Source organism: Triturus cristatus, chromosome 1_1 (genome assembly GCF_964204655.1).
Source record: "Triturus cristatus chromosome 1_1, aTriCri1.1, whole genome shotgun sequence".
Lineage (NCBI taxonomy): Eukaryota > Metazoa > Chordata > Amphibia > Caudata > Salamandridae > Triturus > Triturus cristatus.
The window spans coordinates 16,486,922-16,502,768 of NC_140579.1; the positions used below are offsets into that span (position 1 = coordinate 16,486,922).

Sequence of the window (15,847 nt, forward strand, 5' to 3'; positions counted from 1 at the left end):
AGAAGCTTGAACCTCTGGTTTAAACCCAGAAATTCTTAACCAGGCATGCCTTAGTAGCACGCTGGTGTTGACGGCTCTAGCGGCAATGTCAGCCGCATCCAACGCGCATCTAATGGAATTGTTAGAGATGAGCTGTCCCTCTCACACTAAGTCTTGAGCTTTGGACTTGTGCTCTTCAGGCAGGAATTGTAGCAATTGCTCCATTTCGTCCCAATGCACCCCATCGTACCTGGCTAAAAGGGCTTATGTGTTAGAAATCCGCCAGAAATTTGAGGCTTGGGAGGCTACTCTTAACAGAGGCATCTATTTAGACTCTTTGTCCGGATGTGGAGCATCTCCTGCCATTTGAGAATTGGTCCATTTACGGCATTTGAGCCCACTAAAGGAGCTACGGGTAACTGTCCCTTAATGTAAACTGGATCTGATGGTGCAGATTTATATTGTTTGTCAATCCTGTGGGTGAGAATACGTGACCGAACAGGATCCTTAAATATGTCATCCACGTGTCTTAGCATACCCTAGAGCATGGGGAGTGTGTGAGTTTATCTTTCAGAACTACTAAGGGTTACTTTGTGTAATTGAACCCAGTGATAATCAGCAGCTCTGCTTAATAGTTCTATGTAGCCTACTTTGTCATCTGGAGGAGAAGGTTTAGTAGGGTAAAGTTCAGAATCATTACCTGTGGTAGAATTCCTTCCAGGGGTCTGCAGGTGCAGTATCATTGTTACCATTCCCCGTCATCCTGATCATCAGGTGTATATGGAGGTGGTGAATTAGTAGGGGTAATTAACAAGAGTTGTGTTTCCGGAGAAGGAGGTGATGGGAGAAGGAGAAGGGCTAGTACCCACTTGATTCCTCTATAGAGGAATGCGATAGGCTTCGTCTGAGTCAGATTTGCGTATGAGCGGCAATTTGGTTGCAATATGTCCAGTTTTTGGGATGATGTACAGTTCCTTTTGTTTCAGGTCCGGTTTTGAAGGCGGGACATCGAAAAGGAGCTCCTTGGATGGTATTGGAGCATCTTTATGTTTTGGCGCCAAAGTTTTCTGTGCCGGTGTCTTGGGTGCCGAGGATTTTGGTTCCGAAGACTGTTTCGGCGTCGAAGGAGGTGGACCGGAGATGGGTTTCGGATTTGACCCCGAAGGTTTTGGTTCGGTGCCCGAGTGTGGACAACTTGATCCCGAGTCGGGAGGCTTTGACGTATGTTTTGGTGCAGAGTACGAAGGCAGGGCGTTGGAAACATGTTCTTGGTGCCAACCATGGCCTGAAGGCAGAGGTAGGACCGGAGCCTTTTTCTTCGGCTCCTTCTTGGACTTTGGGGAAAGGGAGGAACAGTACTCGCGACACGCTGACCTTGCGTGATGTCTTCATCCATGTCGGAGCATGACTCAGAGACCGAAATAGGCTCCTCTTGTTCTTCCTCAGCTCCTATGGGGTCGCCGGTTTCTTGTTCGGAATCTTCTCCAAAGAGGTCCAGAGTGGAACCAGTGTTCTGGCTCTGCATGTCGTGACTTTGAGCCAGACGGTCGTGGAGCATCTTCTTTGAGCGGAAAGATTTGCGTCTTAGTCCTGTTCGTTGTGCTCCAGAGATAAGCACAAGTTGCACACTTCATGCAAGTCGGTGTGCGGGAACTTCGCGTGGCACCGAGGGCAGAATTTGAATGAAGTCCGTTCCATTGACTGCAAGGCAGACCGACGCGGGTAGGCCTGACTGCCTTCCACAAGTTCCCTGATCGAAAAAAGTTTGTTGTATTAAATACGATACGCGGAGAAGGGAAATACAGGATTGAAACAATACAGTAGAGGGTAAGTGAATTGGGCATCGTGGGGAACCCGAGAAATTGTGTTGATTGTCCGATGGCGGAAATAAACAATCTAACAATGGCGTTGATGCCCATGCACAATATCACCGAAAGGAGTCGTCGCCTACCTTGTGACTGGAAAGACCTCTTCGAAGAAAAACAACTTGCAAACATCCAGCCCCAACACTAGATGGCAAGAGTATGCAAAGCATGTGATCTACAGCTCACATGCCTGGAACAGCCTCTTCCCAAAACATATGCACATTACAGTTGCAGCTTCTTGGCAGGCGACATTCCCTTAGTACTGCTTCGGGAAAAATTGAAAGAGAAACATTCTCTGTGAAAAATACTGTAATGAGACAAAAATTCAAGGAGAGCAGCTCTGACTCCATGTGGAAATAAGGGCCGAATGCTAATGTTTTATGGCTCCAATAACATCAGTGTCAATCAATCAATGAGGGTCTCAAGGCGCTGGAGTTGCGAACTACTGCGGTGTTGATTCCGGCATGAAGATAAAGCAGAGCCACCTACTAGCGTTGAAAAGCTATGGAAAAGATGACAGACCAAGTCCGGCACCAGGGGATATTCAACAGGTGAGGAACCTGCAGGTAAAATTATTCATCACAAATTCCCTAGACAAATGCATGTTGACAATAAAACTTTGTTAACCGAGCCAGGTGTATATGCGGGGCAGATCAGCAATGACGGTCAGAAACGGACAGGTTAGGTGCCATATGCAACATACCGCGCAAGAGAGACTCTCATCCTCCAGCCCCCAGAGAACTTCTTTGTTGGGCGATTCTGCATTTCTGGGTTGAACCCCAAACCAGCAAGGATACGGCGGGCTTTGGCTTCGGCAGAGGCAGCACCCGTTGCGCGTAGCTCCTCATAGACCTGTAAGAGAATCATGAAGATGAGATTTTGTACCACATATAGTTCTGTAATTTTAAGGAAATGCCTCTTTATGTATGGTCACCCCAAGTTTAGGATTGATGCTGCTGGTTTTTCGACCCAGAGTGCACAGTGGTATCTTAACTAGACCTCAGGGAATATGTCCTGATCTTAAAACTGTATGTTTGATTGGCTTATACCCAATTGACATAAGCCAACTTACTTGTAAGTCTCTGGTATATGCTACTCAGTTATTTTAAGTAAGAGGGTCCCCCCCATGGACTGCAGCACTGGTTGGACAAGGTAGAACATGGCTCCCAGTTTGCTACTGCAGCCTGGAAGGGCTGTTTTAAACTGCTGATTCACCTTTGCCATTTAAAACAATGGCAAAGACAATTATTCAATTTTTAGGTAGTAGTTTACCGGACAGCCCAGCTGTCTGGCTATGCTTAAGACATCTTTAGAAAGTTCACCTGGGAATGCATTCCGCCCACTGCTTAGAAATCACTTTGTAGTTTGTAACTCACATGTTCTTGCTTTCCATTTGTTGGCTTTATTTGCGTTAAGCTGTCCAGACTCAGTTCCTCCCTCCCAATGACAAAGCTGCGTTTACTGTATTTTTCCATGAATTAATTTTCTGTAATTAACAGGCTTTAAACTCATGTTCTTACTTGTCACATTTTCTGGGTATTCAAAGACCAAGGTCAAATGTCAAGCTGTGTCTTCGATTGAGCCTGGTGTTTATTTTGCTTTCGGCTGACTTCAAAGTGAGAGCATTTATAGGAAAGAGGAATGCAGCTTACTCTCATCATGGAGCCTGTTTGTTATTTCAGAACATGCTAGTGGTGAACCAGGGCAAGGACCCCCTTTCATCACATAGCCTCGTTACTCATACTGAAATCCTCATCCCCAATACCCACCGCTCACATAATACTAATGTCTTCTAGAGCATGTTTGCCTATTATCGCATGTTTGTAATGTTTCAAAGGTGCGCACCATAACATTTTCATACTCTATTTTACTGCTAACCAATACGCGCCTGCCCACCTGTCTGTATGTCTGTTTGGTTGCTTATTGACTTGTCTGTTTGCATTGCTCCCTGTTAGTGTGTCTACCTGTCTTCCTGTTAGCTGCCATATATACCTGTTTGTGTCTTTCTACTTGTCTGTCTTCTCCTCACGCCAGCCTATTCATAAAGCTGTCCATTCAACCATTCGTTAAATTCTCGCACCACCAACCGAGCCATGCATTCATTCTTCGATCCGGTAGGAAGCTGACTCTCTGTATGATATTATAAAACTACTGTGGTCCAGCAAAACATTTCATTATACAAATAATACAATTTCCCACATTCCCCTCCGTTATTTAACACGATGCACAGACTCCATAGATTTGTTCAGTAGAAATTTCTTTATTCATATGTGTATCTTCCTAGTTTGGATAAAATAATTTTTTTCTTCTTTAATTTAATTAAACTGCAGCCAACGCATTTCGGCACGAAGACCTCTTCAGAGCTTCATATACCAGTTCCTTTAATTCAACCAATTTGATCTGGTGTTTGGTGGACACCCCTTGTATAAGGTAAATCAATTACAACCTCTATCTCCACGGTATCCACCGATACACGTGCTGGTTTTAAAAATGAAGTCATAAAAATGGCTTTTTTGATTGTGGATCGCAGCAGGAAGAGTTAAACGGAATATACTTTCCTTTATGTAGATCCCATTAACACCGTATAATGGCTCACTCTACATCTATAATCCTGCGGTGCATTCCCAAAAAATGTTCTTTTGCCTGGCAACACGCCGCGGAATTGGTCTGACAAAATTGCCAGAGTTGGTTTGTGTTCCCAGCCAGGCCCTGCCTCTTGGAGATTTTCTAGGATAAGAATCTCCTCAAAGTTGGCGCAGAGAGAACTGTGTTGTCTGCCTCGATGGAGGAGTCTCTTTCGAAACTTTGGCACCGACATTTTGTCTCGGACGTGTGGGTCGCTGGGGGTTGAGATTCTAGGCTGATCCCTATCTCGACACTGTCAGCTTGCTTCAGAGTCTACCAGAGCTTGAGGGCAGTGAAGCACCAGAGAGTGCGGTGGCTTATGCATGCCGGTCCCTGGAGGGGCAGTGCTTGGCTACAACGTGCAGCCGCATATCTGTCTTAGAAGATGTTTCGGGGTGTCAACCTTAGTCTTGAGTCTCAGCGTGGTCTTCAGACTAAGTCTGGGGTCGACAGAGGTAGATGGGATGTCCTCAGGCATCTCTTCTTCCCCTTAAACTATTACTTTCTCTGACTCCAAGTGTAGGAAGCTGGCTCTGTATAGGGTAAGCCACTAGGTGGTTATAACATGCAGAGTCCAGGGGTTCTTCAAAAGTGTACAGGGCTCAATGTAAAACCCAAAGTGCTCTATTAGTGGTGGTGTGGGAAAGCAGCCTTAGGCCTAACACAGAGGTGTAAGACATTTATTACACAAAATTGACCAATACTGGTCACACGACTCAAAAAGGGAATCCACACCAATTTAGAAAAATAAGCTTAATCTTTGTTTCTACTTTATGTTAAGACCAAAAACTTCGCAATAAGGTAAGCACGTTTTTAATTAAAAATACTTTTCACTTTCAGAAGTCGACAGTACAACTTTTGAATGGTTCAATGTTATCCTATTGAGGAAAACAATAATGAGGTTAACCAGGTAAGTACGCAACTTACAGTTCCAGTCTTCGGACCAAAGGTCAGCAAGGGTCAGGTGAGTATCAAAACTTCACCACCAGCGGCACAGGGGTGGCGGAGTGCAGAGGTCACAATCGGAGTTCGGACCACTGCTTTTCAATGGAGACTGGGGGTGCTCAAAGCAACACTGCTTGCAGGTAAGTAGATCGGTTGCAGGGGCCAAGCTTTGGGGGTTAGGACCAACAGCGGAGGGAAGGGGCCACAAAGCAGCACCAAACATACACCACTAGCGGCACAGGAGCGGCCGGGTGAAGGGTGCAATTTCAGCATAGGGTGAACAGTGCAATCCTACAGAGTTTCTTCTTTGAGGAAACAGGCTGCAGGTGTCAAACCGGAGGGTGCAGGTAGAAAAACAGTGACAGCACAGGTAAGTTGGGATGCTGGAGGTCACAGCGGCACCGCTGGTCAAGCTTCCCAAAGTCCAGGGCTGAGGGTGCCTTTAGACGTCCAATTTCTTCTGATCTGGCTGGTCGCGGATGGAGGGACCATTCAAATTCACACTGCAGGTTTTGTCGTGGAGGTCGGGGGAGGTCAGCCAGCGGTAGATTCGCGGTCAGGATCAATGGGGGACTTTCCCTGGGTCGGTGGGCTAACTGGATATGGACCGTAGGCTTCGGGTGCAGAGTGGTCAGAACTCGCAGTTCCAAATGGTACAGACATCCTTGGAGTTGATTTCTTCTGGACAAGTCCACAGGAGACTGGAGTCTCTTTCGAAGGCAGCAGTCCTCTCAGGGTTTTCAGAGGCTGCTGGCTGCAAGACTGGTAGGTTTTAGTCGCAGGCTCTTCAAAGTTGGAGACAGGCAGGTAGGCCTGGGGCCAATGAAGTCGTCTTCAGGCTTTTCTGCAGGGTCGGCTTCAGGGATGTCTTCTTTCTCCTTAGGTCATTGCAGATCTAGCTTCTAGGTCTGAGGAAGCCTCCTATATACTAAATGTATGTGGAGTTTTAGGGGAGTGGTAGGTAGGGCTAATGGGCACCTTACCTGGGGTGACTACATCCTCAGTTACGCCACTCTCCTGTGGGAGGAGGGGGCATAATCCTACCACTGCTTGGAAGAGTTCCCTCATCTTCAAGATGGAGGGGACTGAAAAGTGTGCTTAATTTCGCCTCCTCCACCCGAGGGGTGGAGTTGGCAGAGGCGGCACACCTAGTCTTCATGAGTTTACCCGCTGGTTACCTGCCCAAAGTGGGAGTCTAAACTGAGGGTCGACTTCTCCTGCTAGCAGCAGAGGCTGGGCGGGGGGGGGGGGGGGGGGCCTCGCTTTACAAAGGAGACAGGCCTTTGAAGCTTTCCCCATGAGCGCAGGCCCATCCTGAACAAGTTGTCGGGTTTCCAGCCCGTGTACTCCTTATGGCTTCCCTGGCACTTACAATATTTAAGAATAGACTTGCGTATTGTTGGGGTTTATCTACTAATGCAGATATGCCCTCAGCTGTGGTATAGTGCACCCTGCCTTAGAGCTGTAAGGCCTCCTAGAGGGGTGCCTTACCTATAACTTCAGGCAGTGCTGGCTGGCATGATACCCAGACAGGGTGCCATGTCGACTGTTGGTTTTCACTTCACAGAGGTATGCAAGCTGCAAGGGCAGTGGCATGGTCCTAGTGAGGGGGGCTCCTGGGGACCCTCTTCAGCTCCCAGGCCCGAGGTACCCAGGGTACCACTTACTAGGGACTTACACGGAGAAGAAGTGCCAATAGTGGATATGTTTTTGGGAAGAACCACTTGGCACAGGGGACCTGGTAGGCCGGGACCCTGTGCACTACAATCGATACCACATCAAATCCAGGCAAAGAAATGGGGGCCAACCACGCAAAAGAGGCCCTTTCTCACACCAAGGAGCTCAAACTGATAATCACAGTATTGGGTTGATGGGCTAGAAGATCTTCAGCGGTGAGGAGGTCTGCCTCGCCAAAGATGTCTGGCGTCTCAGAGGATGAACGATACATTTTAGTGCGGGTCCAACGCCTGTCTCAACAATGCCAAAAGGTCTTTTTCCATAGAGGTCAGGCCAGAGGTAGTTGGCATTGAGGGCACAGTACACAGACAGTGGGGAGGGCAGCCCAGAGATACCTTGAGTGACACTGAGGGCCTCTTTTGAGGCACAGTTTACAGACAGCGTGGAGGTCGGCCCAGAGGTAGTCTGAGTGGCACTGAGGGCATCTTTTGAGGCACAGTTAACAGACAGCTAGTAGTCAGCCCAGAGCTAATTTGAGTGGCACTGAGGGCATCTTTTGCCAGGCGTCGGTTTCATTACTTTCTGGGCATTCTCATTCTTTGGGGTTGGCAAGGAAGACGTGTTGCCTTGAATGGCGGGACGCCCAGTGGGCAAGGAGACCTGGTTACTTGATGATAATGTCCTGGGCGGTTCAAGCAGAGGTCGAAGGAATGATAGGCGCGTCAAAAAGTCTTCTCAGTGAATGAAAGGCAACGAGCTTAAGGGTAGCGACAGTCAGTGTCGAACACATCAATACCTGAAGCACTGTTAATGCACGTTCAAGCCAGAGGGCAGAGAAACACAATCTAACACTGGAGTTGATACCCATGTGCTTTCACATCCAAAGGCGGAGCCACCGTGACCTTTGTAGTTCAAAACACTTCTTCTAAATAAAAAAAGAAGGTGTAACAGTCTGAGCCCAACACTAGATGGCAGGAGTATGCATATATCCACAGCCACACATACTACAAACAAGGGGTTGAATTTCTGACCACATCCTTCACTTCTTAAAGTAAACTGCTTGCTTAGTCTCAACTATAACACCATTCTGGCTAGTATACAAGCACATCCTTGTGTCTTCCTAATGCTCCCTGTGGCCCCAACACCACATTTTCTGCTGATTTCTCTAGACAAGAACTTCCTTCTCCAGCCGATCTCCAGCACAGTCGTCGCCCTTCTCCAGGCAGGCCTGGAGACGCTTCTACTGCTCTCTTGCCACCCACCTTCTCCAGCCGATCTCCTGCACTGTCGTCGCCCTTCTCCAGACGGGCCTGGAGACGCTTCTCCTGCTCTAATAATTTCAGGCGTTTGGTGTCTGCCTTCAGAACAGCCTGGACAGCAGGTGTATCATCAGCAATCACCTCTGGGGAAAGAACAAAATATGCAGAGAGGCCTGAATATTGAGATGACATGGAGACATAGGAAGCACTGGCAGTAGAACATGCAGATCCCAGAATAATTTATCACACAGGGCAAAAGTAAACTTCCAAAACTACAACGTGGTTGTAAGAATAGAAGGGAACTACGGCAAAGCCAAGCTGAGAGGTCTGTTTATGCAGATCTATGCTGACTAAGTAAATGACTGCACCAGGGAGGCGGGGGGTAGAGACCCAAAGAGAAAGGCAGTACAGTGCAGGGAGATGATCTCAAGGGAACCCGTCAGAGTTCCTGGTTATCAGCTGTTACAAGTCTCACATCCTTGGGCCCCAGAGACATTGATTGCAAAGAAATCGCCTTCAGCACCCATAAGCAACTAAATCAACAAGACCCCATTTGCTCACAAGACCTGCAGCACTTCCTTAGCACCCCAGACATCGCAGCTCCTGCTCCCGCACACATTACATGTGGCATTTATCGAGGCCACAGGATTCACACAGAGCTTGGACCTGTGTCCGATCACATGGCAGCTCCCCAGCACCTCATTCAGACGCTTCTGAAGCCCATGGGGGTTCAAAGCCTACACTCACCTTGCTCACACAGCAGCACATCAATGTTGGGGGGGATGTTCAGTGCACGGTTCGCAATGTGTTTCAAAAGGGTGGTTTTTCCTTTGCTGCGAGAAAAAAAACGGGTCAGTATTGGGTTGTCATCAAACAGGACACATTCCAGTGCTCTGGGAGACGGTGGCCAGTACTCAAACATCGGTGGGAATGTCATTTTGGGAGATCATTGGCAGTTCACGATCAGTGTCAGAACCGTCACTCTTGGAACTCATGGCCAGTGCTCAGAGTTCAGAAGGCACAAAACATCACACACTGGCGTGGAGTGCTCAGTGATGTGATGATTCAGAAGCAACTTCAAGAATTACTTTTTGTTTTTATTTTTATACTTCAGGGGTACAAGATGAGAGAAAGAGTGAGAAAGAAAAAGAGAAACTCAACTGCGACGTGTGGCGCAAGTTTGAGTTTTAAAATATCAAAACTCCAGTTAAAGATGGGAGTAAAATTCAGTATTAGTTGCAACGAGGGAGAGCGTTATGAGCCATCGAGGGCACACACTACAAGCAGACGTGCACACACACAAAAGTACAAGATCTAAAAGCTATCTACAGGGGAAGGTTTATAGCCATAGAGAGTGGCGGTTCTACTCTACCGCGGAGCGGGCAGAACATACCCATTTGGCCCCACAAGCCCATATCTGCGGCCGGCAACCACATACAGGTCAGAGTTCACAAACAGCTCCTTGCCATGAGCCGAGATGCTGAACTTCTCAAGCTGGAAGACAAAAGGACGATCAGCGAGTGCATGATGTGACTAATGGTAAGCAGTATCATTTGGTGCAGGGGATGCCAATGGGGCAAAGACAACGCTTACTTTCAGACAAAAAAGGAGGGAGGGTCCTTGCTTACCTTTATGTCAGAGGCGTTCTCCAGCATGGCCTGTCGGGAGGATAGCTCTGCTTGAGACACTGAAAAGTCATTCTCCTCTGCAGTTGCTTGCTTCATCATTGCCACCTGTTTCTCATAATCAATCTGTATGGAAAATATAATGAGACTTTGATGCATGTACAGTGCATCATATGGGCAGTCTAACAGAGCCTTGAATCGGAGAATGTGTTTACATAAAGGAGAATTCAGGACTTAAGAGCAGACGTCCTAACTGACACCTTTGCAGCTTTCACTCAGCAAAGAAGCTCAACACCTTACATAACACCAGTTGGGTTCCTCAGTTCACCTACAAATGTTTTCAAATGGAGAGATCGCAGACTGCCGATTGGAGGGAAGCAGTGGCCAGCCACAGGCACCCTACAATCCAATCGGCAGCCATTTCAAATCTTACGCCCGCTCCTATTGAAGAGACGGAAGAACCAGAACGGGTGCAACAAGACAGACAGAGGGTTTCTTCATGAATGGCATTGAGTTCATGCCCTGTATGCGTCATGATAGAGCTTGAAAGGACACTTGAAGCAACACGGTGTGTCTCTTCCACCACTCTCCCCTTCCCTGCGCTAAGGACCACAAATGTTACCCGTAACCGTGCACTTCATCCTCACAAGTACTGTTCCTTGAACCAGCCTTCTGGCGTGCACGTAACACAGCTGCCTGTAACTCTATGCATCTGTTCACTTCACCGCCAGTGCTAGTACGAAGGCCAGGTCCAGAGACTCACCTGCTTCTTCATCTTCTTTTTCTCCTTCTTGCTCAGGTTGGCATAAGGATCATCTTCATCCTTTTTGTCATCTCTTTCCCCATCTTCATCATCAGACTGCCAAGGAAACAAACACAATAATCAGGCGACAAAAACTGCATAAAAGAAGAACATGGGGAAATCTACCCACGCTTGGACAATCCATCCAAGGCCAACATAAAACGAGCCACTTCTGCCACATTCACCATCGCTGCCATCTGATGCGCTGTCATCAGCAGAACCCACAGTATTCCAGGAGGAGCTTGGCCAATCAGCTTACTGCTTTGTTCCAGCTGGCTTACTCCAGGTTCTACACTGCTCATCCCTGCAGCGCCACATCCAACCTCTGAAGCTACGTGGTTACTGCATACATAGTCTACACAAAATTCCACTCTTTCGACACTGCTCAGCCACTTAGCAACTCCAAGCACAACTGCTCCCTGTAGGAAGTGGTCTCTGTATGTACTGTACCAAAGTAAGGTAGATTGTGCACAGAGTCCAGCGGAACCCCAAAGGTAGGCAGAGGTAAAAGTAGAGAATACCTTACTCTCTATTTGTGGTTGTGTGGTCGAGCAGTAAGGCTTTATCAGAGGGTAGTGTTAAGCATTTACTGCACGCACTCAGACAAGAAATGATGTCACACACTCAAAGACTGAACGTTTTGTATAAAAATATTTCTTGGTTGCATTTTATTTCTAGAACCAAGCAGGACCTGGTGCAGGTGAGTGATAGGACTTTCAAGAATGATGCCGTTGATGCAGATGGTTGGGTAGCAGGTGGGTCAAATGTTCAGAAACAGTTGAAATTACTGTACAGTTACTTTATAAGTACTTTGAGAGTATTTGTTATATTCCTTTTCAGATTACTTTTCTTACTCAGTGTGGTACGCCTAGATATCACACTGGGGCATTTCCTAGACAAAGGTAAGTAATGCAATTTATTATTGAAACACACTTGTTTGAGTTTTCATATAATTTCTAGCTCCACACCTCGATCTTTCTGCACAGAAATGCAGTCAATGCAATCATATAGTAGGGAATTAAGTTATCAGATTAAAGGTAAGTACTTGGTTTTGGGAGTTGGGCCTCTGAGGTTAGAACAAGGGTCCCCAGGGTCAAGGATGCACCCAAAGAGCAGAGCACCCTCAGTAGCACTAGGGTGGCCGGGTGCTGAGGCCCAATGTTAACCAGTGGGGGACAGGGGGGCCTCTGGTTGGTGGCTACTCACAGGGCCGCCACTTGGTTGTGGGAGCAAAGCTCCTAGGGTTACGCTCAGGGCAAAGGAGGATCAGAGTTAACACACAAGGTGCACCCACAACGTCACAGGGGCAGCATGTTGCAGAGTGCAGGTTTGGTGTCGGTGCCTTGTTGTTTTCATTGGGGATTCTCTGGTCACAACAAACACAGCAGGCTCGGGATGAAGACTTTCTGGAGGAGACTACCGGTTGAAGAGTCAAGTTAGGATGCTGGGGGTTGCCTCAACACAATCGATTGGGCCACCCAAGGCCTTAGGGAGTCGGGTGCAAGGGTGTCTTTTGGCGTCTGGTTTTCTTATCAGCTCCTGGTCGAGGGGACTCTCCAGATAGAGGCTGCAGGAGTCGGCGGGACGCAGGTCGGGGGTCACTGGATCCCAGGTCAGGATCGCTGGGGAGACCACCTCTTGGCGTTGGGCCACTCCAACTCGGGCCATGGGCGTAGGGTGCAGAGTAGTGCAAACTCGAGAATCCAGCTGGAACCAGAGTCAGTTTGGTGAGCAAATACAGTGCTCATGGGAGACAGCCTTGATAGAGAAGGCAGGGCAGGTCCTCCGGGTTTCTGGGGGCTGCTGGACATGCCGAGGTTTTGCTGGAGCAGGTCGAGGTCTGGACCGACCAATAGGGCTGGGGCCAGTCAGTTGGGGTCCTCCCCTTCGTCCTGTATAATTGCTTGTCCGAGGGGGTAAGGTTCAGGGTTGCCCCTAAATACCAAATTTAGGGGTGTTTTAGGTAGGTACAGGTTGGGACCATTGGGTCCCTTCCTTGGGATGGGTACACCCCCTATTATGCAAACGTCCAGCGGGTGGAGGGCAAGTCTCACTCTGGTTGTCCAGGTCCCCCCCATCTTCAAGGTGGCGGGGACTGCGAGTTGTGCTTCACCTCGACTCCCCCCACCTCAGGGGTGGGGTTGGCAAAGGGTGGGAACACCTCTCCTCCGATCTTTGTTTTTCTGCCGATTTCTCCTGCCCTAAATGGGGGTCAGAACCGGTGGAGGCCAGTTGCTAGGAGCAGCAAATGGTTGGGTCAGCTCACAAAGGCGGCAAGCCTTTGAAGCTACCCCTTCGAGGATCCTGCCCATCCTGGTGGAGGAGGCTTGGTACCTGTGCACAGGATGTGCTTTGTTTCCACATCCAGAGAGCAGGAAGCTCTCGACCCAGGTGTGGAAATTTAGCTTACAAACTGAACATTATCTGCGCCATCTTGCCTCTCCCCAGCGCCACACACAGCGAATGCACAGCCGCCATTTTAGGCACCCCACTCTCTCCCCGCTCATTCTCGATCGCCAGCGCTTTCCCCTGGCGCTGTGAACATCCCCCGTGCGCCGGCCACCCCCGCTCTCTCATACACAGGCCATAAACCCTCTCCTTCTGCGCGACCCTGCTACGGAACCACATCCGACCGACATCCCATACATGGTCATGCCGCTCCTTTGATAACCCCCTTCCTCTGCGCCCCATTGACCGAACTGGTCCCAGGCCATCACCTAGCCCTGCGGATGCAGTTTATTGCCCCTACTGTAAGGGAAACACCCCACATCAAAGGGATTACAGTGGATCAAAGCCCCTACCCCCTGAGACCCGGCCGGTCGCACACACCCCCGGGAATTGGCGGAATTCCCTGCTGCGCGATAGCCATCTCCTACTGCGGGTAAGGTGGGAACCTCTACTGTAACTATGTGTGGGATCGGATCTGAGCCGGGGCTTCAGGGGATGTTCTCTCATACATCAAGGGAATCACAAGAATGTACTATGTGTAATAAAGCAATAAACCTGTGTATAAGAGACCAGGTCTCAGAGATGCAGTTAGAGCACCTCGTGACGATACCTTGCTGTCTGATCTGATGTGTTCTGCTCCGACGGAATAAAACTTTGTTTCCTGCCTTCCAGTCTCCGGCGCCTGCCTCTTTCATTGGTAAATTATCGAGTGGTATGAGAGGCGATTATCGCCGGGCAAATACTTGAAAGGTTATCGACTGAAACTGCCGCTACCATTTAACACAGGGGTCCAGAAAAATACCTGGACAGATGGTGAGCAGCCACTCAGCCATGACACTAGTATAAGGTCGTTTCTCAGGGGGTAACTTCAAGATGCCCTTTGAGTGCATTTTGCATTAAATCCCACACTGGCATCAGTGTGGGTTTAATGAGCTGAGAAGCTTGGTACCAAACTTCTCTGGGTTCAGTAAAGCCATTATGGTGCTTTGGAGGTCGTAATGACAAACTACCAGAACCATATACTCTATGACTTTGCTGCACTTACAAAGTCTAAGAATAGCCAGACACTGTAGGGGTACAGGGCTCATGCATCTGTACCCTCACCAGTGGTATAGTACACCCTGCTAGTGTTATATGGCCCTTAGAGACATTGCTAAGTTAGTATGAACTTTGCTGCCATAATGCTGATTTTGCGCACGTTACTACATTTCTTTGTTTTTGCAAGACTCTGTTTGAGCCTTTCACATGAGAATGGTCTGCTTTCGCGTTCTTTGCTAAAATTCCTGGCGTTTAGTCTGAACACGATGTGCAAGCTCGATAAACAATGCCCCTTGTTATTCTGTTCTGGTCAGTTCCTAGCACCTAGACATAACATGCTAAACACAGCTTTGATATTACGGGGTGGCATGTCATTTTAACACACACGGAGAAAGCTTTCACATGGAGAAGAGCTCTGCTGCTCCTAGGATGTAAACCTCACATCTAGGTCTTCTTGTGTAGAAATCAACTTCTTCCAGTGTGGGGGGGGGGGGGGGGGGGGGGGGGGGGGGGGTTGGGCCGTATGGTCCCTTTTCCACTGTCTATATATAAAGCCTTCCCCCTTTGTCCTCTATGGGATGGTAGCAGTGCTAACGGTGTTTGGTTTATGCGTTCTGCTGCTGGTGGCGGCTCGTGTACTGTATTGAGTACGATAGTTCAAATAAACATTTTGACCTATTACAGTGACTCTGCCAATTCTTACTGTGGACAAGTACGAGTAGCGAGCGAGAGGGTTTTGTCTTGCTACCGCGGTTCCTGAGAGTCAGGAGTGTTGTGTTCTGGGTTGTCTAATCATTTGTAGCTTTGTGAATTTTGGAGGAGAACAAACGAAACTCTATAGCTTGTCGGTTTTGGGATTTGGGGTACTACGGTGATAGGTTGGTACACCCATATACACGGAGGTCCCGTTTTCCTGCGCATAGTTCTGTGTATTTGCAGAAACCCTGCAACACTAGAGGGATGTCTTACCTATACCAGAGGCAGTGGCTGTAGGCATGGCACACAGGGATGTGTTTTCATGTCGACTTCACTTTTCTCTGCACCAAAACATGCAGCCTGCAAGGGTAGTGTGTGTGTTAAGGTACAGGACCTCTATGGGTGGCACAATATGTGCTGCAGCCCTTAGAGGCCTTCCCTGGTCACAGGGCCCTTGGTTCCTATGGTACCTTTTACAAGGGACTTACACGTGGCCAGAGAGCTGCTAATTTGGGTTTGCAACGGTACAGTTTAGTGAAAGAACATAGGACCTGGGCACCTGGTTGGCAGGAACCAAGGGCACACTTAGTCAAAGAGCATCAACATTAGGCAAAAAGTGGGGAGCAACCATGCAAAAAAGGGGCACTTTCTTACACTCCCTATGGCCTTTATCACCTTGGTTGCATACCAGATTCCTCTGCGCCACTACTGTGATGCTCTGTCAGTCTTGCACGCCGGCTCCCTCTGCCCCACCCTAGTGTTGCTTCGACAGTCTTGCAGGACGGCCACCTCTGTCCCACAGCTGTGTTGCTCCGACAGTCTTCTATTGACAGCTCCTTCAAATTTGGCCTTTACCAACACTAGATCTTCCCACTGACCCACCTCTTG

The 15,847-nt window shown here is 48.5% G+C and overlaps 1 protein-coding gene across 1 annotated transcript in view; it reads right to left on the minus strand.

Moving 5' to 3' along the window:
- Positions 1 to 15,847, minus strand: part of ABCF1 (ATP binding cassette subfamily F member 1) — a 272,552-nt gene that overhangs the window by 144,151 nt on the left and 112,554 nt on the right. Inside the window, exons 13-18 of the mRNA XM_085637078.1 lie at positions 10,739 to 10,834; positions 9,979 to 10,101; positions 9,744 to 9,844; positions 9,098 to 9,183; positions 8,354 to 8,493; positions 2,548 to 2,696 (exon numbers count right to left, since the gene is read on the minus strand). Of these exons, the coding sequence (XP_085493204.1) occupies positions 2,548 to 2,696; positions 8,354 to 8,493; positions 9,098 to 9,183; positions 9,744 to 9,844; positions 9,979 to 10,101; positions 10,739 to 10,834 (695 nt within the window). The remainder of the gene's footprint in view (positions 1 to 2,547; positions 2,697 to 8,353; positions 8,494 to 9,097; positions 9,184 to 9,743; positions 9,845 to 9,978; positions 10,102 to 10,738; positions 10,835 to 15,847) is intronic.